At 41.7% G+C, this 24,853-nt stretch overlaps 2 protein-coding genes across 6 annotated transcripts; both read left to right on the forward strand.

The window, feature by feature from the left end:
- Positions 1 to 1,297: 1,297 nt before the first annotated feature.
- On the forward strand, positions 1,298 to 11,385 carry LOC121594269 (UNC93-like protein). 4 transcript variants are annotated; one of them, XM_041917372.1, is made up of 9 exons: positions 1,298 to 1,574; positions 8,594 to 8,654; positions 8,727 to 8,849; positions 8,927 to 9,332; positions 9,424 to 9,670; positions 9,745 to 10,046; positions 10,138 to 10,269; positions 10,431 to 10,627; positions 10,703 to 11,385. In XM_041917372.1, exons 2-9 carry the CDS (start codon positions 8,625 to 8,627, stop codon positions 10,826 to 10,828), a joined length of 1,563 nt encoding a protein of 520 aa, XP_041773306.1. In that variant the 5' UTR covers positions 1,298 to 1,574; positions 8,594 to 8,624; the 3' UTR covers positions 10,829 to 11,385. The 4 variants fall into 4 exon arrangements, with proteins under 4 accessions (XP_041773306.1, XP_041773296.1, XP_041773286.1 ...); XM_041917362.1 differs by having other exon boundaries at positions 1,299 to 1,574; positions 8,589 to 8,654; XM_041917352.1 differs by having other exon boundaries at positions 1,299 to 1,574; positions 8,724 to 8,849.
- A 4,766-nt stretch (positions 11,386 to 16,151) lies between these two features.
- LOC121598635 (protein ovarian tumor locus-like) lies at positions 16,152 to 20,175 on the forward strand. 2 transcript variants are annotated; one of them, XM_041925756.1, is made up of 9 exons: positions 16,152 to 16,785; positions 16,867 to 16,964; positions 17,070 to 17,224; positions 17,287 to 17,789; positions 17,952 to 18,033; positions 18,109 to 18,449; positions 19,047 to 19,389; positions 19,471 to 19,606; positions 19,687 to 20,175. In XM_041925756.1, the coding sequence occupies exons 1-8, from the start codon at positions 16,552 to 16,554 to the stop codon at positions 19,560 to 19,562; spliced, it is 1,848 nt and encodes a 615-aa protein (XP_041781690.1). In that variant the 5' UTR covers positions 16,152 to 16,551; the 3' UTR covers positions 19,563 to 19,606; positions 19,687 to 20,175. The 2 variants fall into 2 exon arrangements, with proteins under 2 accessions (XP_041781690.1, XP_041781699.1); XM_041925765.1 differs by having other exon boundaries at positions 17,955 to 18,033.
- Positions 20,176 to 24,853: the final 4,678 nt, after the last annotated feature.

The following is a 24,853-nucleotide window of genomic DNA, read 5'->3' on the forward strand; positions in this document are numbered from 1 at the left end:
AGATTCCGTGGTGCAGTTGGTGTGTTGTAGGACCTCGTATGGGCCATGCGTTAGACTTGGCTGTTCTACTATGGGTACACCAATCAGTCAGATATCGCTAAATCCATAGTTGCCTTAGACAGACCTTTATTACGGTTGTTATGCCAAACACGAAGAAGAAGAAGTTTCTACTAACTCATCATGCATGGGATGTACTTAATCTAATTAATAGGCATAAGATCTCTTACGTTTCTCATTCTTTGGCTCAACAACCGATGCCGGTCAAGGCCTGCCAACACACTTGTGGGGTTGACTTTCAGAGACTTATTGATTTCCCCCCATAGCAGGATAGTCAGTCCTACGTATGGCGGCACGGTCTATTTGGGGCTTGAACCCATGACGGGCATGTTGTTAAGTCGTACGAGTTGACGACTGTACCATGAGACCGGCTATTGGATCTCTTACGTTTATCCAATAAAATTCATTTAATTACATTACATTTATCACTTGAGGACTTATCTCGTGTTATTAATAAATTCAATAAAATAGTTGAGAGCTGTAGAAACTAAATTAGCAAGGACGAGATCCTCAACTATTTTCAAAGATATGCAATAGATTTGACATCTTCAGTTACAGTTCCATTACAACAGGCAACTGGGTTGTCAAACTTCTCTTCAGCTGGCATCCAGAATTCCAAACTGAAGGATGAATACCCATTTTCTTCCACGTTCTGTACGCTGGCACTCCCGCAACCCTAACCAGCATCAGTCCAAACCTCGTGAGCCTGCGTGACGTAAAGGTCAACTGACGAAATCACATGGTCTCGGGGCTCACCTTCGTCTTGCTTGTCGCGATACTTACCCCGACGTCTTGTTTGCCGATAGCTTAGCCAAATCCTAAACTGAACCATATTTATGGCAAATCCACGAGTGACGCTTGCATGCATAAAGGGGCAGAATCAGGCTGCACGCTATCTAAAACACCTACCGCTGTGGCGGGGAAGGGAATGGGGCACCAAACAAAACACAGCAACGAAAGTAAAAAAAAAAAAAAACAAACAAAAAAAAGAGCAAACGGTAGTACCAATAAACAACTCAAACTCGTGGACGTCTCCGGACGTCGTCATCTCCGGTGAGTGGCACTGGGCACTGGGTGGCTCGCGCAAGGCTTGCGCCGCGAACATGCGCTGCACGGTGTGCGCAACGGGGGTAGCCCAGGGAGCCGCGGTACAGTGTGTGAGGGCGTTTGAAAAATGACCCCGCCGAACGATGAGCAGCAGCTGTGTGTGCCTGTGTGCGGCTACGGTGTGGTCTATCGTCGCGCGTCTCCCCGAGCTGGTACGGCCGGCACTCGAGTAGCAGTCAGTCGCTCGCGCGAAGTCACCGGAGAAAGACTTGCAAATTCTTGGTTGCTCCAACCGACAGGCGGTTTGGTTTGGCTCCACCAGTAGTAGTTTAAAGTGTTTGTGCTCGTTTTGGTTTGAATGATCCTACCGCGTGTGGTGTGCTGTTGGTACCGAAGGCCTCGCACTGTTCCGACTCGTTAATCGACTATTCCGGTGAGACCGGTACACTCGTCCTAGCGCGTGGCACGTCGTAAGTAGTCGTTCGTTTACACAAACTTAGAAAACAACAACAACAAAACACGGTATAAAATTCGGTTCTGCTAGTGTGTCTGTGTGATTGTATGTAATTCGATTTATGTGAGTATGTGTGTGCACGTGTGTCTGTGTGTGGCAGTTTGCCTTTGAGTCAACGCTAGGACATTCACGAAGCGTTATCAGCCATGCAAACCTGAAATATGGAAGGAACAGCTTCCCACACAGCAGCTTCAACGACTTCGCTTGTGTCGCCTTACAATCAAACGCGTCCTTTATCAACCATGAGCCCAACCAGAAGCCAGTGCTAGTTGAAACATGCCTGTACTTAGCTATTGACCAGATTGCAGCCAGTCGGTCAAGACCAAAAGTCCTTACATGGTTTTCAGGGGTTCTTATTATTTTGAGATATGTTCTCATGGGAGATATGTATATGGGAAGTGAACTTTTTGTGACGGGATGTGGACCCTAAGGCGTCCTGTTTGGGAAGGCTCATTTAGAATCTAAAACCAAATTCCAATGTGTCTGCCCAGAAAGAGGGTCGTAGAGTTTAATTCAAAATTATGAGAAACCCTGTAAAACCCTTGATGGAAGGTTTTATTTTTGCAATTGCAGTGCATTAGCAAATAGAGCCACAGATTTCAATATAAAATAAATCCGTCTCCACTCCAAATTACCACTCCGGCACAGCTGCACGGGATGGTAATTAAAACCTGCATCATCCACCGTGCCATTGAGTGCTGGTGGGTCGTAAAAGCTCGGATCATTGGAATTACAAGATTCCCTTGCCACACTGCCACAGGTGTGCAGCACCATTGGAAGCCATAAAAGATTATGGTTCGGTATTGGCTTTTGCTAATCGCAGCGTAAACCGGTGGTAATATTTTGCGCACGAGACACGTGCGCCCGCAGCCCATGCGAGCCCCACTTGTAGTCGCGTGCCATTGTCAGTGGGTTTGGCTAGGCCACAAGAAAGCACCCATTATGCGATCCAGCAGGTTAGCAGCGCCACATGTCCGGTCTGAACTGGACATGACAAGCTGGTTGGAATACGAAATGATGTCGCGCGCCTGCTCTCTTTCACTCACTCTCTCTCTCTCTCTCTTCCTCAAGCCCTTCCACGAATTCCGTCGGTTCGATTAGTTCGAATCGGGCCTTCCCTTGCCCGGCTAAGCGGTGTGCGCAAAATTAACCAAAACAGTCCACAGATACAAATCACACGCACTGGCTGGCTGGGTGAGCGCGTCAGAATAATAAGTCATGCGCCCGGGGAGTGTACGACGCACTGCCAGGGGAAAGACACTGCTGTGAATTTTAAACTGCCGGGCGGTTCGCAGACCTTCACCCAATTCTGCACAGCCATCCGTGCGCACTTTGTCACACGGTCAATGTCTTTAGGTTTTTGCAGTCCTTGCACCGCAAACGCGCGAGGCTACGCTGGACGATTGCATGGTTTGCGTGGATTTGTTTATTTTTTGTTGCCGTTGCTACTCCTGATGTACGTTAAGGGCCCGGGCAAGGTGTCGAACTGACCTGGGTTAAGGAAGACAGCACCAGCATTGAGGTCAAGCGTGTTTACATCTGTCTAGTCTTCTTTGGACTCTGACAGCTTTTAGATAAACAACGATTATCTTATCACCAAATGTGCCCAAACTTCTGTAAAATGGTTGGAAGTTCCTTCAGAGCTAAAATATGCCACTTAATTAATAAGATGCGCTGGTTGCTGCTTGGGATAGGCTGTACGAGGTACTTATGGTGCTTTTGGAACACGACTATTCAAGAACCTAGACGTTTTGGGTAAAGCTTTTAAATCATATCTCGTACGTGGATATAGCATGATGTGAAAGATCTTATCAGGATCCTTTCTTTCCGAACAAACTGCTGCATTAGAGATCAAAGCCCCTATCGTGCTATAGAAACAAATATGATACATCACACTAGCTGACACTCTACCAGTGACTGCACAGGAGATTTCATCATCCGATCTACGCTGTTGAGTGTCCTCTACGCTTCTGCTGTATATATTTAAATCCCACCGTAATCTTCGCGCATGACTTTGGCTTTTTGGGTGCCCTATTCTCCAGCAGATTAGATACCATCGCATTGTGTACACACGGGGCACTGGGGCACTGGCAAAAAAGGCCTGATGATGCAGGGTGGATGTAAACGTGTCAGCCCTAGAAATGAAGAAGCTGTGACGTTTTAGAACAATAGTTGTGGTTGAAGAGCAGCTATTACCGCTGTCAGCTGCAACGCATTTACTCATCTTCGGTTAAGTAGTACCTGTGGAGAATGGTGAGATGTTAAAGATAGTCTGCGAGTGTTACTAGCTGCATTAGCAGGCACTGGCTAATGATCTGCAGTGAGTTCAGTGAAGCTGCCGAAAAAATAATAATAAAACAGCAGCTACGTATCATTTCCCGGGCCAATGCGCGAAATAGATGCTTCACTCATCGTCTCTTGGTAGCTCAGCTAATCAGCTGCCCCTACCGTCTTTAGTTCAAGTGTTCGCTCCGAGACGTTGGCATCAAGAGTTAGTTCTTATCTCGTGCATTCTAATACAGTAGCGTGGATTTCATTCAGCCTGCCCCATACCAGCCGTGACACTCTCAAGACCGTCCAAGGTGGTATTTCCCGATTCTTGACGTTCGAAGTTAATGCATTTGCTGAGGCAATAGAACTACCGCAGCATTCAGTTCGTGTTCAACTTTCTCCTTCTCTTGCTCTCTGCTTTAACGCCCACTGTCTCTTTCTCTCCTTACGGCGCAAACGAAACACTACCGTAGCAATTTACTGACAGTGAGGAAAACAAAAGTGCATTCTTCAAATGCTACCTTTTTTATGCGCTTCCCCTTGCACTGCGCCGGCAGCTGTAGCTCTGCTTTCCGCACAAAATTTCCCACACGTGCAGGGGCATGTTCGAACGACAAACGACCCTAAATTCTACCTGCCCAACCCCACTGCCAGCTCACCCACGCGTCAGTGCAGCCCCACGTGGTTTGGCTTCCGGAAATGCTAATTACACATACACCTACCCCTGTTTTTGTTGTAGCCCACCGTACACGGCCGCTACCAGCAAAGCGCTCCGATTTATCTTGCATCAGCATCATCTTCGCATCTTCGCGGCGTGCGGCGTAGCGACGCGGTGCTGCGGGTGAAGGTGGCCGGCCGCCCTTAACAATGATATGTATATGCGGTGGAAAACCTCTCATGTCGCAACGAAATGATGGAAAATTATTATGTCTTTTGTCAACTTTGTTTCATTGTCAATGGCAACGGGGCGGAGTGTGTTGCGCGCGCGTTTAATGCCCGATGCCCGATGCGCTGGACGCTAGGTCCCCCTCCCCCAAAGGCTCCCTGTCCTGGCCCTCGTTCCCCACGCCAACCGCTGGAGTTGCCGGGTGCAGTTTTTAGGTCGAACTTTTTTTGTGCGATAGTGGGATGTGCTTTACTGGCTATTTTACAAAAAAAAATTGCTTTTTCTGGAGAACTGGAAACGCGAGTGAAAGAGAGAAGAGTTGAGTGTGAGTAAGAAATCATGTAAAAATAAAACATATAGCTCGCATCTAATCATCGACAGGGAATTAATGTTAGTTTTAGTTAATATTAATTTTAATCAATTGAACTGTGCCACGCGTGTTAAGTTCTTGAAGAGCTGGGAAGAGGTTCTGTGAGCTGAATGAGCACACTCTAATTGGTGTAGGGGATTTCATTGGAAAGGTTGACAGTAAAGAGATTATAAGAGATTTACTAGCTGTAAGCAGCAGCTAGAAAGTAGTTGCCGATAACGGTTGTGTATCGAGAGCTATAAGGTTCAGTGGTGGTCAAGTTACTGCTTAGTTTTAGTTATTTTGTTTTTTTTAACAATCTGAACTTATAATAAGAAGCTATTCAATATTTCCCAACATTGCTTTAAATACGGGGCCGCCAAAGACTGGTCTGAGGCAATATTTAGCAATTTTACATGTATGTAATGATTTACTATCGTAGGACGACAAGAATTCATTATGATTGCACTTTTTCTAATTTGAATCCTATTACATCTGATTCTACTCGGATATCTGATCGCAGCTTTAGGATGCATCTGATGTCTGCTTTAGGGCCATAATGGCTTGTAGAAAGATTTTTGAAGCATCCATTTTATTTATTGTTCAGTAGGGACGGCCTGGTCGTATAGCTTGAAGCTTCCATTTTAATAAATAAAAAACACACTAGACAAACATCTATATGCTAAATAATAAACGGCTCCTTGATATATTGTGTGTGATTGATTGATACTGGATAGTTTTTTTTTTCTAAAAATAAGGATTCATAGGTGAAATTACGTCAAGCAGGGTTCTGAATAATATATAAAATTTAATCATAATCATCTGAGTACTGTTGTTCTGCTGTTGTTATTTTATATTGACTTATTTTTCCGATTATGTGTGATACCAAATATTAAAACTGATATTTGAGGTCAAGCTCGGATTTTCACGTTGTAGAATCAGATTATTACAGATATGAAAAAGAATTCAAAAATGTAAAACAAGACTAACTTCTTCTTCTTCTTCTTCTTTGGCACAACAACCGGCCTGCCTGTAACCACTAGTGAAGTGATCTTTTGGCTTTCAGTGACTTTTTATTGTTACCATAGCAGGATAGTCAGTTTTTCGGTATATTCGGGGCTTGAACCCATGACAGGCATGTTTTTAAGTCGTTCGAGTTGACGACTGTACCAGCAGACCGGTCCCACCAACAAGACTAACAGTTTTCATTTTAAGAGACCAAGCCTCTCGCATGAGTTTTTTGCTGGCTTTATTAAAATTGGTTCGTAGTTGTTAATGGAAAAGGTATTGGAATTATAGATGCATTGCAGTTATAAATGCAGAATGTATTTATGCAGAATTTTCTTCTTTTTAGACATACCTTAATTACAGTGTAAGATTTTTGTTACACATTTATAACTTAAATAGCGTTTTTGATTATTGTTTGGTAAGCATGTGGAATTTTAAAAGTTTTTTCTAACGGAAATTGTGTTTTACACATCCTCTACACTCCTTGATGTCTATAATAATTACAAACAAATCAGACAACAAAAGTACAAAATACATTTTGAAGTGAACGGGTCACAGGCTGCGCCAAAGTCCATCGAAGGGCGTATGTTTAACATCTCTGGTTTATATGAATGTATAATAGTAACTCTAGTAGTGTTGGGTTTCAAGAATCTTTCATTTAGATTCATTCATATGAATCTTCAGCGATGAATGATTCGAATCTCGAATCACATATCCAAATGTGTACGAAACTTTAAAAATTCATGAATCTTTAAAGATATATGCATCTCAAGAGCTATGAATCTCTAAAGTTTCATTAATCCTCAAGGATTCATGAATTTCTAACTATTCATTAATCTCGAAAGATTCATGAATCTTTAAAGATTAATGAATCTCGAAAGATTCTAGATAATCCAGGAATTAACACACCACATTCACAGGGATTAATGGATCGTTAAAGATGTATGATATCGAAAATATTTAATTAATCTCATGGTACAGTGGTTAACTCGCACGACTTAACAACATGCCCGTCGTAGCAAATCAAACTATCCGGTTACGTGGTACATACCAAGATGTCTCGAAAGCCTGTATAGGCTGTCATAACCACTTAATAAGAAGCTCAAGCTCAGTGAATCTTTATGATATCCTCAATGATTTCCTTTCGTTTTATGATTCCCTAGAAATTCGTGAATCTTGCTAGATGTATTAATCTTTTGAGATTTGTGATTTTTTTTATTCAGAAAGAACGGCTTCGGTCGTATTGCTATTCATGAATTTTTCGAGATTCATGAATCTTTCGAGAGTAATGAATCTTTAGAGATTCATGAATCTTTCGAGAATAATAATTGTACTACTTGCTCATAAAGGCAAGAGTTTTGATGTTAATAATCGACTAACTAGAATCATATGAGACTGACGTGAAACGTCATGTTTGTTGTGCATCTAACGAATCTTCATCGAATTTTAGTTTTCAGATTAGATACATGCTCAACACCCAAACCTCTACAAAAAGTATGATAATTTTTAATAGAACAAAATACAGATAAAAAAAAAATATTCGTATTGCAATAAACAGAAAATACCAGAGTATATAATCATAATGCCTAACGAAAGATTTGTTATAATATTTAAAAGGATTTGTTTATTGAGATTGATAACTGACTCTAAAAGACATTCACCGTGTACTAGCATTGTTTTTACATTTGATTTGGTAATAAATTGGCGAGATCGCAGATTTGTAGTTGGCGCTTTACATTCGACCAAACCTTTTTGTGTGGGAGCAGATTTATGACTATTCAATAATTCTGTTATGCATAGGTATTTTGCGACTTCCCGACGCGCCCTTGTGAGTTTACCCTTAATCAAGTGAACGTCCTCATCTGTCCAAACAGCGCTTCTAAAAGCCTAAAAAAACATTATATCGGTTGACCAATAGTGATTTTATGTCGAGCTATTGTAAAGAAATAATCGGTGCCAATTATACCATTACCATTGCATCGCATTGCAATTTGAGAGCTGCGCTGCAGCCTTGCAATCGAATTAACAGCGAGACAATGGCGAGCAGAAGATGTAATCCGGGCGGCCAGTGTGCACGATGCACTACGTGTAGCTGCGTGATACACTTACAGCATGTCACCCATTCGGTGGGACCAATTTTCTTGTGGGTCAATTTGCGCGCATCTGTACGCTTTGACGGTAATTTCGTTTCACGTAGACAAAAAGATAAAACACCCAGCAGCACGCACACTAATGAGACTTCTCGCTAGCTGTCAGCGTGTTTATTTAGCCGTGCACCGTTGATTGCCACTGCCACTGCACGAGACCGGAAGTGCACTAACGGCGTTGACGTTTGAGTGTATCAGGACGGGCTTGTCAGTCTGCGTCATGCTCATCGTCTCTGTGTCTACCGTTTGCTTCTTGCATTGCAATAATTATCCGCTGTCCCTCACGTCCACCATCTTCCCATCGCACAGTACAGGCAAGCTGCTTTCAAAGGAAACGCGCCAACCATGCACGGTGGAGGAGTAGACACCGACAAGGTAAGGCGATCAGCGAGCTTCAGTCTAAGTAAGCAAACGAAAAGTTTACCCCTCTTTACTGTCCCACAGCAGAATGGTGGCGATACGGCCTCGCTGCGAGAGAAGGTACAGCTGCGAAGGGGAGAAAAATGGCGCATCCTGAAGAACATCATCACGGTGTCGGTGGCGTTTATGGTGCAGTTTACCGCGTTCCAGGTGGGGCTACGCTCATCAGCACCAAAGAGTAGTAGCGAAAACATGTACTAACGTGCGTTGTTTCTCCTCTCACCCAGGGCACGGCAAATCTGCAATCCTCGATCAATGCAAAGGACGGGCTCGGCACGGTGTCGCTCAGCGTCGTCTACGCGGCGCTGGTAGTGTCCTGCATCTTTCTGCCCACGCTCGTCATCCGCAAGCTCACCGTGAAGTGGACGCTGTGCGTGAGCATGCTCTGCTACGCCCCGTACATTGCCTCGCAGTTCTATCCACGGTTCTACACCCTGCTGCCCGCGGGCGTGCTGCTCGGCCTGGGCGCTGCCCCGATGTGGGCCAGCAAGGCCACCTACCTGACGCAGCTCGGCCAGGTGTACGCCAAGCTGACGGACCAGTCGGTCGAGGCGATCATCGTGCGGTTCTTCGGGTTCTTCTTTCTCGCCTGGCAAACGGCTGAGCTGTGGGGCAATCTGATCTCCAGCCTCGGTAAGTGTTTGGGCTCCGCGTGGCACTGCCCGCAACGCCTGCACCGAGACCGGACAAGTCTGACCGGACCCGATTTTGGCCCGCCTTTCAGTGTTGTCCAGCGGTGCGCACGGTGCGGCCTCGGTTGTCGACGAGATGGGCAATGGAACGGGCGGCTCGCATCAGGAAGATTCGAACCTGGAAAGCTGCGGCGCCAACTTCTGTGTGGTCGAAACGTCCAATAACGCCAACCTGCAGCGTCCGCCGGATTCGGAGATATTCGAAATCTCAGCCATCTATCTGTCCTGCATCGTGGCCGCCGTGGTGATCATTGCCGTGTTTCTGGATCCACTCTCACGGTATGCCTTGCGGCCGGCAGGCCGGCTTTCCGGCTGAACCGCGGTCTGACGCTGTTTTCCGCGCTCCATTGCAGGTACGGTGAGCGGCGGCGCGGGTCCATCTCGGCGACGGAAATATCCGGCATGCAGCTGCTGTCGGCCACGTTCAAGCAGCTGAAGAAGGCCAACCAGCAGCTGCTGATTCCGATTACCGTGTTTATCGGCATGGAGCAAGCATTCATCGGTGCGGACTTTACGCAGGCGTACGTGTCGTGCGCGCTCGGCATTCACCAGATCGGCTACGTAATGATCTGCTTCGGCGTGGTTAACGCCATCTGCTCCATCATCTTCGGTTCCGCCATGAAGTACATCGGACGCGTCGTTATCATTATCCTAGGTCGGTGAGCAGTGAGCGCGGGTCATGGGGAGGGCGAAAAGCCCCCAGCAATGCGAACCATGCTGATGCTATGTTTGACCACTTTTTGCAGGCGCGATCGTTCATGGAGCATCCATAATTTACCTTTTGTACTGGCGGCCTCACCCCGACCATCAGATAGTATTCTTCATCCTTTCCGGCCTGTGGGGCATCGGTGATGCCGTGTGGCAGACCCAGATCAATGGCAAGTAGACGCTAGTGAGGCGACGAATTTGTAATAACCTCCATCCTTCTATTTGGCGTAATGTCCTACGCGGACATGCCGGCCTATACAGGCTTTCGAGACTTAATTTATTACCACGTAGCCGGATAGTCAATCCTTGCTAACCTCCATCCATTCCGCAGGACTTTACGGTGCCCTGTTCCGGCGCAACAAGGAGGCCGCCTTCTCCAACTACCGTCTGTGGGAGTCGGTTGGGTTCGTCGTCGCGTACGCCTACTCTACGAATCTGTGCGCCCGCATGAAGCTGTACCTGCTGTTTGGCGTGCTCGTGTGCGGCATGGTTGGCTACACGATCGTCGAAATACGGCAGCTGAAGAAGGTAGGCGTTGCCGCGGCGTTGTTTCGCACTGCTCGGCCCTTTGGTTACTATGCGTGTGTTGATTTCCAATTTCAGGAGAAGCATCTCAAGAAGCTGGAAGAAATCCCGAAACAGCAGCAAACGGAAGCGGACCGGAAGGTCATCGAAGAGGACGACGAAAAGGACGAGCTGGAGGAAGACATTGTGGTTACCCATCTTTGATTGATTCAGCCCGGACCGGCACTGTTACCGTCTTTTTACAGTCAGCACTGTTTGCCTACTTCGTTCGCTCCCGATTGTTACCACTTACGAATGAATTATCATGTCCGTATAGATTGTTAGCTGTTACATTGTCGTACCAAGAGTCTTAGCAACACCGTTCACATCAACTATGCTGTACACACACTCACACATAAACTCTCGCAACAATACACAAATGCCACATACGAGAAAAGCTCAGATCAATTCCACAACAGTACTAGATCAGAGCAAGATGAATGCATTCTGTATAAGATAGCAAGCAGGTATAGTATAAATGATAGAGACGCATGCGAATGCAATTGGCTTTGGTCGTTGTGTGTATGTTAAGACCAGCTGCTTGCGGTACAAGTTTCACAAGTAGGATCGTGCATCAGTGCAGCGGTCTCGACTTTGTATAATTCCTCGACCTTGTCCGTCAGTGCAGCGTATTTGTTAATGTTTCCTCAAAGGTTCTAGATGAATTGTACAACGTTTCGATAAAATACCTAAGACATAAATGAAGTACGATTATTACAACAGTGTTTGCATTTCATTACCATTCTGGCGCTAATTAGGACAATTTTTTTGCAGATGCAGAGATGGTAAAGGTAAGCGTGGCCTAGAAACCAACGGACATTTTTGCAGTTTTTTTTATTAAATATTTGCCCCCAACCAACACGATCAAAGCTTACTCTGTTCCAAGTGTCCACATCTCGTTCGTGCAGTTAAACCGCTATAACGGTCAAAATATATGAAAAAAAACCGTACAGCGCCATCTGTTGGTGGGAGTTGCAATGTTAGCGGAGCTTTCATCGATTCGATGTTTCTGCTTCGCCCGTTGCTGCTGAGATTACAGTTTCAGCAAATGATCACAATTGATCAATAGATTGCCAAAATTAGTTGCTCAAAATGGTATCACGTACGCATTGAAACATGCGGACGTCTATTGTGACGCGACTCATTGTTATTCAGCAAGAAAATCCATACAAAAGTCTAATATTTTGGCTTGAATTGCCTGTTTCCTCCATTTGACTACCGTTCGACTACCATGATCAAGCGGATAATTTAGGGTTCTCCAAACTTTTGAGCTCGTGGGTCGCATGCATTTGCAAAAAAAAAAGTTTTTGAGATCAATTATTTGACGATACCTTGACGTTATGAGTTATAGTTTAAATCACATTTTGATAACAACATATTATTCAAAATTCTGATCGATGTAGTCGAATAATAATTCACCGCGGACGTGTAATTACACGTCGTAGTTTGAGGACTCCTGCTTAAACTCGTTGAAATAGAAATGTGTTTAATATTGAAATTTTGGCAATTGTCAACTATTTTATGAAATTCCAATTGATTATTGAACAGAAAATGTTTTGAAGTGCACAGTTTTGGAAAGAAATGTTTATCAAAATGTATTTATGGGTTTTTTTGCTTTTGTCCTCTAGCATTAATGGCAGCCTTTTAATTTATTACCGGTATACCCGGGTATTCCATACATTTTATATGCGAGGTGATAGCTTTTAATTTTAAAACTTTGATAATTTTTTATGTATTGAATATTAAAATTTAAAATTTAGTTTAAAGATATAGCCACTAGTCTTATTTACTTTGTTAAAAAATGGGAATTTTAGAGATTCATTTAGTTTTTTTTAATACTTTACAATATAGCAAAAACATTTTTTCATAGACAGCCTTCAATGCTGCACCATATTAAATGCATTAGTAATTAATAGAAAAGCTGAAACTTTTCATAGGAATATATTTATCAAGCATATTTTTTTACAATTTAATTAATTTCATAAAAAGTCAAACGATCAAAATTCTTTACATATATTTTAAATATGTACTATATTCTAATTTTTCATAAAATGTGCTCTCTTTTAATCATATTTCAATTATAAAAAATAAAACGCACAGAGAAAATTGCATTTTATTCTATGTAATTTTTTATTTATGAAATTTTATTTATGAAAATCAAGCATATTTTTTATAATGTTGATTATAAACAATATAAAACAATAAAAAATGAATAATCGATTAAAAATAACTTGAAAAATAAATAGAGAAAGTACTTTCAATTTATTTTACATAGAGCAGCAGAAAAAAATCCATTTGAAAGGCCCCAAATAGCCAGAATTACTTAAGCAGCTCATTTTGGCACGCTAAAGATCGCTGCTCTAATTCGCCTTTTGCAGTAGATAAACAGCATCAAAGTTCTATGTGGGTCTTTCAAACAGCGCCTAAGCAGCTTCCTTATGCCACGATGTCAGGGATTATTTTTCTGTGTGTTTTATTTTTAAGCAAGCGTCATCGATGAAATAAACAACAAGATTTGTTTCGTTTAAACACATATGTATATTTTTAAAACTTTTGTATTGATGAATTACACAAAATTTTACACAATTTACTGATAATTCACAATCACTTCACTCAATATTCATTCTTTAATTAACTTCCCAAGTGCCACAAATCCACTAAACGACCACTAAACGGCTTCTAAACGACTCAAGTTCTCTACCTAAACGGAATATAGAAAGACTTCGTTTAGCAGACGCCAAACGACTCATGCATTCTAAAAATAGCAAAAAAGCTGGTGGCGCTATCTGTTGGTGGGATACCCCAACCAGTTGAGCTTCATCGCTTGGAGGAGAGCTTTCTCATTTCCTCTGTACTGTTGTATGGTTTCGCATTGAAGTTATGCATCGCTAGAACTAGAACGGCGATACGATTGTTTAAATACTAAACTCCAACGGAAACCACCAGCACTGAAGCAAGTGAGATTTGAGCAATGGTCATTGGTGTTGATACCCACGTATCTAACCACACGACCATTTATATAGATTTTTGCTCAGAAAGTTAGAAGGCTATATAGGTCATAATAAAATGCAACTTGTCGAAATACATTGCAAGAAAAGGAAAGCAATATAATGATGAGTTGTAATACGCCATCTATTGATCAAACCAATGAAGCTGTGGAGCTTTCATTTTTTTTCTATGGATATTCAATTTTCCAGTCGTTTAAGCTTAATCTGTGGCGCTTGGGTTATCTAACTTGTACAGCAGCAATGAGATGATTGACGGCGTCTCTCCTTGACACTTTGACAAGATCCACCTTGTACCGATGCCATGCATTAAAAAGCTATAAAGTTCCACCAAGTTCGATACACACTCTTAACAAGCCTTCAAGTTCCACCATGAACCCTACACATAGTGCTAATCAGCCGCAAAGTTCCAAAAAGTGCCATGTGCCTGTTAAAAAGCTCCATAGTTCCGCAAAGTACCGTCTATCTGTTAATCAGCCACACAGTACGACATCGGAACGATTTTTCGTTAAACAGCCCTAAATCAGCTATCCCAAGTGCCACAAATCCACTAAACGACCACTAAACGGCTTCTAAACGACTCAAGTTCTCTACCTAAACGGAATATAGAAAGACTTCGTTTAGCAGACGGCAAACGACTCATTCATTCTAAAAATAGCAAAAAAGCTGGTGGCGCTCTCTGTTGGTGGGATACCCCAACCAGTTGAGCTTCATCGCTTGGAGGAGAGCTTTCTCATTTCCTCTGTACTGTTGTATGGTTTCGCATTGAAGTTATGCATCGCTAGAACTAGAACGGCGATACGATTGTTTAAATACTAAACTCCAACGGAAACCACCAGTACTGAAGCAAGTGAGAATTGAGTTATGGTCGTTGGTGTTGATACCCACGTATCTGACCACACGACCATTCATATAGATTTTTGCTCAGAAAGTTATAAGGCTATATAGATCATGATAAGATGAAACTTGTCGAAACACATTGCAAGAAAAGGAAAGCAATATAATGATGAGTTGTAATACGCCATCTATTGATCAAACCAATGAAGCTGTGGAGCTTTCATTTTTTTCTATGGATATTAAATTTTCCAGTCGTTTAAGCTTAATCTGTGGCGCTTGGGAATAAAGTACGAGCTGGCTATTTGGGGCGAGTTGTCAAACTTAAAAAAATATTTAAAAATAGTAAACAAGTTTTAAAAAAATCCATTTCTTCACTACACCCAAGCGCCACAGATTAAGCTTAAACGACTGGAAAATTGAATATCCATAGGAAAAAAATGAAAGCTTCACAGCTTCATTGGTTTGATCAATAGATGGCGTATTACAACTCATCATTATATTGCTATCCTTTTCTTGCAATGTGTTTCGACAAGTTTCATCTTATAATGACCTATATAGCCTTCTAACTTTCTGAGCAAAAATCTATACAAATGGTCGTGTGGTCAGATACGTGGGTATCAACACCAACGACCATTACTCAAATCTCACTTGCTTCAGTACTGGTGGTTTCCGTTGGAGTTTAGTATTTAAACAATCGTATCGCCGTTCTAGTTCTAGCGATGCATAACTTCAATGCGAAACCATACAACAGTACAGAGGAAATGAGAAAGCTCTCCTCCAAGCGAGGAAGCTCCACAGGTTGGGTATCCCACAAACAGATGGCGCCACCAGCTTTTTTGCTATTTTTAGAATGCATGAGTCGTTTGCCGTCTGCTAAACGAAGTCTTTCTATATTCCGTTTAGGTAGAGAATTTGAGGCGTTTAGAAGCCGTTTAGTGGTCGTTTAGTGGATTTGTGGCACTTGGGCACTTATTAAAATTATGGTCTGTACCATTGTACCAAACTTTAAATTTTAATTTTCAATGCAACAAAAGTTATTGAAGTTTTAGTTTGAAAAAAAAAATAACTTCCCATACAAAATGTATGGGATACTCAGGCATGCCGGTCGTAGAGATGAAGGTATAAATTCAGTCATTGAGACAACGGTTAATGAACGGTAAATTATATTCAACATTGCATAATATGTGAAACTAGACAAATATTTCGTCATTTTACTATGAAGCGAATCGGTTAGCGTAGAAGTCGGTTGTTTTAGCGATCACATTGACTAATAGCGTTCGTGAGCGATGAATACTTGTTCATTAAATTTTTCCTTTAAAATAGCTCTGACAGTAAAATAAGCGATTTAAATAGTCACCGCCTATTTTAACAGTTTTATGTTTAGAATGATCGCATAAATGAAGCAGACGTTCAAAATTAGATGTTATACAAATTTTCCCTATTAAAAAAGTGTCACAATGAATGGAATACCCTAGAGCGCCGGGGATGTAATTTAAGTCATTGACATTTGAATAAATATTAACTGTCAAAAATTACCCAATTTGAATAATCGAGCAAGATGCCGTAACATACAGTGCGGTACCGACTGTAACGTCAGATTTCTTCCTTCCTGTTTGTTTGTTGATCGATCACATCCCGGTCTCCCCCATGCATACACACACAAACTGTACACCAACAATAGAAAGTGTTACCAACTGCCGTTAGGTTGGCGTCCTGTACAATGATAATCGCGCTATCTCTGTCTTTCTAGTTCGTACCGTGTTATACGTCATCATACGCATCTCTCGCTTTGGCTAGAAGCTTAGTCTCAGCTCAGCAACTATCTCAGGGCAAAAAAAAATTACATGCTCTTTCACTCTGTCTCGTTTGACGGTCCTTTTCGACAGCTAGATGCTGTTTCTTTTTTTTTTTTCTTCGACATCGTCACCTTTGGGCGCCATTTTGATCTTTGCTTGGCCGGTGATATCGGAATGTTTTCGCAATAGACTGGCGCTCGAATTACGCTGCTCGTTCCAAGCAAATTGAACTGTTGAACCGGCTGCCAGGATGTGTGATAACAAACCGCCCAAGCGTGGGTTCGGCTTCGGGTGCCGGGAGACGCCCGACATTTATGATAAATTTCTCCAGGAGCTCGGATACTACCGCAAGCACACGGCGTTGGATACGTCCTCGCTGTTCCGCGTCGTTTCCGAGCAGCAGCACGGCATCCAGAAATACCATGAGAAAGTTCGCAAGGACTGCGTAACGTACATGCGCAGCCACAAGGCACAATTCGTGAAGGTGCGTTCGTGTGGCAAACACCCTGCCCTAACCTCACTCCCGGTCGAAAAAGTGATCCAGCTTTTTTTTTTTGCTCTTTAGGACATAAAGTGGGGCTTCGAAGCGTACATGAACAATATGAGTCGGATGCGCACGCACGGCACCCTGCTGGAGCTGAAGGCCTTGGCGCTCCTTTACAAGTAAGTTGCGTAATCATAGATTTCGACCAAATCTCCCTCAAACCGAACCGGTTGACAACTGGACAAGACAACTTCTCAATGCTTTTCTTTTCATGTGATTCCCAGCGCCAATGTGCTCCTGTTCGAACCGTTCGCCGAGGCTAAGTGGTTCCTGCACAGCGCGGCCAACGATACGGTTTGGCGAGTTTTCTACGGCCGAGACAATCATTTCGATTCAATTTACACCACGGAATACATGATCAATATGGCCGAGTGTCAATGTAAGTAGTATGTCCATTCCGTCCGGCCTTCCCGAACTTATTTCCCCCTTCCATTCCCGTAGCGATAGTGTACGACATACTGTACACCAGGGTGCTTGGCGTGCCGGACGTGCAGTACGCCGTCGAGCGGATGCTTCACGATCCAGACGACACCAAGACCACGTACAGTGAGGATGAGGAGGGTCGCCAGATCGCCACCACGGAGGACGGCCGCCAGCTGGTGCTGAGCCAGCCGCAAGAAACCAAGTGCGTGCTGATCTATTCGCACCTGTGCCACTTTCACAACAGCACCAGCTTCGACGCGATCCAGCGGTTCTTCGCCGTGTACGGTTCGGACGAGGGGTACCGGGTGTACATTGGGCCGCACGTGCGCCGCGGCGCGAAGAAGTCGAACCCGCTGCTGGCGGACGCGAAGCTTTCCTGTGTCCGGCAGTTGCTGGACATGTGCATCACGCCGTTCCCGTACAAGGTGGCCAAAGCGCTCGATCGCAACATCTACCGGAACGTGGAGTTCGACGTGTGGTACGAAATACGGGCGGAGAAGTGGAGTGCTTTCTTTTTGGAGGTATGTGTGCTGCTTTTTCTTTTTCGGACAGGATGATTTATTTTCTTTTGCGCAATACTAGTGTTATACAAATTATCAATTTATGGTTCGATCGCAAACAATGACTCGGAGTAGAATTTGTGATTTTTCACGTTCACTTGTACGTTTTTTATTCTCCCTCAGCAGATGGGAAACAAAGAAGAGGGCGCTAAAAGCATCCAAGATATGAAACAAATCATACCGTCCGGCGAAATTATCCATGAAGGTAGGCGAATAGTCTAGGATCGCCATCGGATTTGAATGGAAAAGATTTATGCATTTGCTTTTTTTTTTGTATCAGGCTATCGTAGAGGAGGCGAGCGTGTTCGATTCGCCAACACGAACCCATTCATAGAATCGACAGTGATGAAGGACGTCACCGGGATCGTGTCGGAACAGGACCCCTCGGCACAGCATGTGCATCCGTTCGGTGTAGCCGATCCGCACCTAGCGCTCGCGCCGTATCCAATGCCTCAGTACTATCTCCCGTCGCCGGACCAGTACGGCGGCATCAACACGGTTAGTGTGATGGCCTGCGACCAGGCGCAACTGGCTTACGGCGACACCAACGGACAGCAGCCATCGCCCAGGCTGGGGGGTTGCGTGTTTCATCCAGTCTACCCTACTGCGACCACTCCACTGGTATGTTTGTGAAGTGAGAGGCTTCTAATTCTATCTTCTATTTGACGAGATGGAATGTATCCTCCAATGTTGTTCTAATGCTTGTTTGAATCAGCATATTCAGATACTTACTCTTTCTTTTATAGACTTTGACTGTCTCGAGTCATATGTCTTGTAAATCTAGAATATGTGTTGAGAGACTTGGCTAGCATGCAAGTGCTGCAAAATATCACTGTCAATGTCGTAAAATAATCTGAATGTAACAAAATCCATGTCAGCGTCACGTACTAAATATTGATAATCAGAGGCGATACTCAAATCGATTGGTGTGACCTATGTTTCATGACATTTTTACGTCTAACGCTTGGTCAGTCACTATGGCATGACTTTTTTTTACTGTGATCAGTTCTGCCTTAAGCTCAGCTTGTCAGTCAGAGTATCGTTGGACTCAATAATTCGCATGTCGCGTTCGGCATGTCATGGCGCACTTTCATTAAGTATCAGCAATGAGCATCAAGCTACCACGGATATGTTTATTGTTTTCGTTGGTGAACATCTCGTGATGCTCATGACATTTTGCAGCACAACTCATGCAAAAAGTCGCTTTCATTTTTTTAGAATTTCACTGCTCCGCCCGGATTGAGTCAGCAGCAGCCGCCGCCGCCACCCATGATGGCAAACAACGATCAGCAGCTGGCAACAACAGAACAGCCACCACAGCAACAACTGCCCTTTGTGGCAAGCTCCGCGATGCATCAAATGACAAACGATTTTTTGCTGCTGTACGATCTCTATCAACAACAGCTGCTGCAGCAGCAGCAGCAACAGCAATCAGACTCGCAATCACAACCGCAGCAGCAGCAACATCAGCAGATCAACCCGTACGCACCAATTGCTGGTCATGCGCCGTACATACATGGGTGTATCTATCACTGCGTACCGAATGGGGCTGATGCCAACAGTAAGTACCGTACTGGGGATGGGCAATTGGTTTCCTAATTTAGAGCATGCGGTGCACACTAAATTCTTCTCGCTTTTCCAGATCCTGGCACGTTAGCGATTCCGTACGATACGAGCAATCCGTACAATTCGCCGCCACCGGTTGGCGGTAATCCATACTGGCCCAACATTTGAACCATTGTGTCTGCTGATGCTTCCTTGACCTCTTTCTCCTTTCGGTAAGTCTTTTGGTGGGCAGTGGTTTGGATAAATCTCATGGCAGGATTTGCTAATCGTTTCGAAACATTTTTTTTTACAGATTTACTATATTATCTTTGGTGTTTGACATTCCATCATGCACATTTTTAAAACTATGAAATGCTCTTCATTTATTTTTTGGCGATTTCGAAGACATTTATTTTTAGCAAATTTGCATTAGCAGTTGATATTCACGACGCATGTGCATCCAGTGGCATTTGACTTTGAAAGTCACGCATTGGAGTCGAAAATCCTATGTACTCATTTTTTATACTTCATCATATCATTTGTTATGACTCATAGTGTTATAACTACATTTTATTAACTCGTTTCACATTCACTAACCACGGAAGTGAGAAAGCATCGATTGCTTTAAAAAGGATTTAACAAAATTTGATTTATTTTTTCACACGCTTTTGCTCACCAGCAAAGGGAACATTGTGCGTTCCCTCTTGGCGCACGTGGCGCACAGTAAGAGCTACTATTTTACAATATTTCATTGTACGATTACGAATGCATTAAAAATGAATTCCAGAGCAATAAACTGCATGCAAACAAAGCCGCCTGTAGTGTTCCATTACTGTGTAAATTATGTCGCTTAAAAGATACTGTAGTGTTTGGTTTTTCATTGCGAAGCATACATACAATCAACTGGATTATACGGAAGCAACAGGGTGATGATGCCAGCATGCTCAGTTCTGCTTTTTCGCAGCTAAAAGATGGTAAGTTATTCACATCTCCCTTCTCAATTGCGGGGGTTAGCTAACGACCAACCGATTCCATTTGGCTTATGGCGAACAGTATGAAAACGGACACTTCGTGCGTCTGTCCGATTGCCCCTGGGCAAGTGACATCAAAGAAGCCTTATCCTACTAGTTGGAAATCAAAAAGCTAATAAGAGTGCTACTTGAATCGATTCGATAGATCTTTTTTATTTCGGAAAAGGTAAATAAAGACAGACATGTTAGGGAAAATGTTTAAAATCTAGAGATATATAAATCAGTGACCATGCGTATGAGCAGATCTTATGTTGCACTCATATTTTTTTTAGGAAATGTATTGCAACTTTGAAGTTTCGATCAAATTTTCTGTTGTCATCAGCTTAAAACATAGTTTTTTCGCAGTTTAAAACATAGTTTTTATTTTAAACATAGTTAACAAACCAAATATGGGGAAAATGGACACTTGTGCCAAACGTTAAAAATTTAAGTGGTTTCCTACAGGATACATGTACCAATAGTAGTGCAATTAGTAGTATTACAGATGTGTTTTGATAGATTTAAGGTATCAAGGTAAATCTGAATATTTTAACACATAGCAATTGAAATAAGCTTGATTTTCTTAATCACGAACGTTTGTACCATCAAACACAACCAAACTTAAAAAAAAAAAAAAAAAAAAAATATATATATATATATATATATATATATATATATATATATATATATATATATATATATATATATATATATATATATATATATATATATATATATATATATATTTGAGAATGCTTCTTTCTGCCTACAATGGTGGTATGGTTCATATAGTCGTTGTACTGCGTTCCTATAGTGGTGGTAGTTACAAAAAACACAAAAACTTTGAACGTAGTTTTGAAGCAGTTTTATATGAATAGCGTCGAATATCGAATTCTTGAGTAATGTAATAGTAATAAATGTATTATAATGATTGATGAAAATATTGAATAAAGTACTGTGAACTCTGGGAATGGTGTGCTTGATATGAAGTCGATTTTTCACTCGGCTAGATATGCGAGTTTTGACCTTTATTTGGTAAATTACTTTCAGGAAACTCATTTTTGTTGCTTATCTTAGTGGAAACAGTACAACATATCAAAAATATGGTAGAAAAAAATCTTATTTGTACTGGTTTTACTCATTATATGACTAAGAACCACAATAACATGCCTATTTAATGTACCTATAATGGTACTGAAAAAAAAAAAACACTCGACAATATTGCAAAGACAGAAAATATTGCAAAATGACAGTCGCTATGTAAAATAATGGTACCATTTAACTTTCAATCCCTTCGTAAAAGACCAAAGAACATGTCACAGTTATGCAAATAGGTTTATTACTTGTAAGTTATCGAATGGAATGCATTTCATTTCAATTTCAATCTTCTTCTTCTTCATTAGCACAACAACCGTTATCGGTCAAGGCCTGCCCTGTACCCACTAGTGAAGTGAGCTTGGCTTTCAGTGACTTATTGTTACCATAGCAGGATAGTCAGTCCTACGTATGGGAGCACGGTCTATTCGGGGCTTGAACCCATGACAATTTCAATACCACCACGTTAATCCTATTTTAACTTTACCTATTGGTTTTCACTCTCTGTACGTGCATAAAAAAAATCTTGTTCATTTGCAACGACAGTTCCTTCAGCCATCAATTTTGGAATTACACGCATCGCTTCCAACACATCGTAGGAATTCCCTTTAGGACATTATTCAAGTGCGCGACCCTAGCAAGTTTGGTAGATTTGTTAAGAATTAGGCATTGTTTCCCATCAATTCAAAATTCAACTTTATGATCTTTGAAATCCCATAGAATATGGTATCTACTACTGAATGATGTCGTAGCAATGCCTTCTCTTTTTGCTGATTAAACACAAAAGCAAGTGATCCAAGTGGCAAGATTTTGGTTTTCGTGAGATGCCCCATTAGCGTCGAGCGAGTAATAGCATAACGCATATCTAATTATTTTTTGACGAAGTTCCGATGTATGAATCGGACTTCAATGCTTTTTTTAGTTGCTGGATGGTTTCTGTCATCCGATTACCTTTAATGAAGGTATTTGATGACGCCTGTTATTGAAATTCCAATTGATATTAGAAGAAAATGGGGTCCACCTTTCCCTACGACAGAGTGTCCGTCTTTCCCACTTTGATGTCAGGTGTCAGGCTTAACCACCAGAAAACTAAACTTTTTATTGCTTTCATTGGCCCTCATACACCAGTTAGGTTAATGTTCACGACAACTTGCTCATGTGTTAAAATTGCCGGAAGTATAGGCAAATGCAAGTTAAATAGAGCTTAAGATCCTTAATAATCAAAATAGATCCACAAGGATGCGTACGATTGAAATTTTGATTTGTTCATGAATTCAACTAATTTTGATGATATCACGCCAAAAATGTTCTCAAACCTACATTACCTACCTATTAATGATGATAGGCTTTTTGTAGGATTTATTTTTTTTTAAATTTACCATTTTAAACATAAAATTTACTAGATATGTAACAGATTTTGTTGAACCTCCCCAGGCTGACAGTCGCAATAAAATGAAACTGAAATTGAAATCATGGATCGATAACTCCATTTGCAAGATCCTTCACCGAGGTGAATTAAATCAAACCCGGACTGATTTAACTTATCCCGACTGCATTAGCATTTCTAAAAGATTTCTTACGTCGGAAAATTTGAATTTTGGATAAAATGCGAAACCAAAATGTATGGAAATCTGTAATCGTTAGGATTGAGTGTAGGGTAAAAGTACCTATAGAGGAGATAGTACCAATAGTGGTGATATTGCACTAAAATGCGCTCCATATGATAATTTAAGAATAATTAAGTTATTTATGTTATTGTGAAATGTTCCCTGGTCTTTTGCAAAGGGTTTAAAAGATACAGGGTTTCGAATCATATAAGGGAATAGTTCAATCACTTAGGGGAATGTTGCAAATCGGTAGGGGAATGTTGCAAGCAAGCTGTGGATGTTTGCAATCACTTAGGGGAGTTTTGCAATCGATTAGGGGAATGATGCAATCGTACTGTGGAGCTGTCATCAGACTGTGGGTGCCGGTGTAAAAAGTTACGAATTGGTACCGATGATGTTTTTTTTATAAAACATCGTTTGGAGTTGTTTTCGTGTGGGATTCTGCTGTACATATGATAAACTAAATAAATCCTGCTGCAGAGCCATAATTAAACATGATAAGTTAGTAAGATTGACGAAAATATTTTAAGGTATTTACAGCGGTACCCACAGTCTGATGACAGCTCCACAGTACGCTTGCAACATTCCCCTAATCGATTGCAAAACTCCCCTAAGTGATTTCAAACATCCACAGCTTGCATGCAATATTCCCCTACAAAATTGCAACATTCCCCTAAGTGATTGAACTATTCCCTTATATGATTCGAAACCCTGTAAATGGGGCCATTCCGTTACTTAGTGACCGAACAATCCATTATTTTGTTGCATCTATCATCATTTCTCCAAAATCCTTAGGATTTCATAACGAAACTTCTATTTTTGTTAACGTTCTAAATGACCACAATACAACACAATTATTAGTTTTTAAACAAAACTGTTATGAAGTGTTATTGGTTTACTAAAATTCATTCCCTTTTGACCATATTTTTGCATTTCTAGTGTTTTATACCATAGTGCCATTATAGGCAAACACATTAAAGGCATGTTCCTATAGTGGTAATAGTATTAAATCAGTAAAAACAGGACATTTATGATTTCTTTCCGGGATATTTTTGGCAAGTCGTACTGTTTTCACTTAAATAAGCAACAGAAATAAGTTTTCTGTAGGTAATTTACCAAACAAAGGCAAACATTCGCATATCTAGCTGAGAGAAAAATCGACTTTGAGACAAGCACATACTATTCCGGGTGTAGGTTGACGACATTACGGTTATATAGTACTTTAGTCAATATTTTCATCAATCAAATTTGTACATTTTTGCGATCAAATTATACTACATTAAACAAAATCAATATTATGTCAGTAATAGTTGCTATTCATACGAAAACAGCCTCAAAATACGATCCTTTGATATTATACACTGTTTTTGAGATATTTTTGTTTACCACCATAGGAACACAATACAATACCATAGAAACACAATTTTGTACCATAGAAACACAATAAGACTACTATAGGATCCATAACACCATTGTAGGTACAACGAATCAGTCACAAAAATATGAATTTTTTCATACTCTTCTAGATTTTATGATAAAAACGGTTGTGATTACGAAGATAAAACATATTTTTATCGCAGTTTTTAATTGCTATGTGTTACAATATTCATAAATTTATCTTGCTGACACTTTAAATCCAAAGGAACACATCCGTACTGCTACCAATTGCACCACTATTTTTACCCAAGTGGATTCGGAAACTGTGCATCATCTTACATCAACATATTGACATTTCAAGCATACACAATGATAACATTTTTTCAACGGA

Source organism: Anopheles merus, chromosome X (genome assembly GCF_017562075.2).
Source record: "Anopheles merus strain MAF chromosome X, AmerM5.1, whole genome shotgun sequence".
Lineage (NCBI taxonomy): Eukaryota > Metazoa > Arthropoda > Insecta > Diptera > Culicidae > Anopheles > Anopheles merus.

Excerpts from the sequence above, each read along its gene's own strand:
- LOC121594269 (XM_041917352.1), top strand. The coding sequence starts at position 8,625 with ATGCACGGTGGAGGAGTAGACACCGACAAG. Across the intron at positions 8,850-8,926 it reads TGCAGTTTACCGCGTTCCAG|GGCACGGCAAATCTGCAATC; the intron begins GTGGGGCTACGC and ends CCTCTCACCCAG. Across the intron at positions 9,333-9,423 it reads CAATCTGATCTCCAGCCTCG|TGTTGTCCAGCGGTGCGCAC; the intron begins GTAAGTGTTTGG and ends CCCGCCTTTCAG.
- LOC121598635 (XM_041925756.1), top strand. The coding sequence starts at position 16,552 with ATGTGTGATAACAAACCGCCCAAGCGTGGGTTCGGCTTCGGGTGCCGG. Across the intron at positions 17,225-17,286 it reads CAATATGGCCGAGTGTCAAT|CGATAGTGTACGACATACTG; the intron begins GTAAGTAGTATG and ends CCATTCCCGTAG. Across the intron at positions 18,450-19,046 it reads CTACTGCGACCACTCCACTG|AATTTCACTGCTCCGCCCGG; the intron begins GTATGTTTGTGA and ends TCATTTTTTTAG.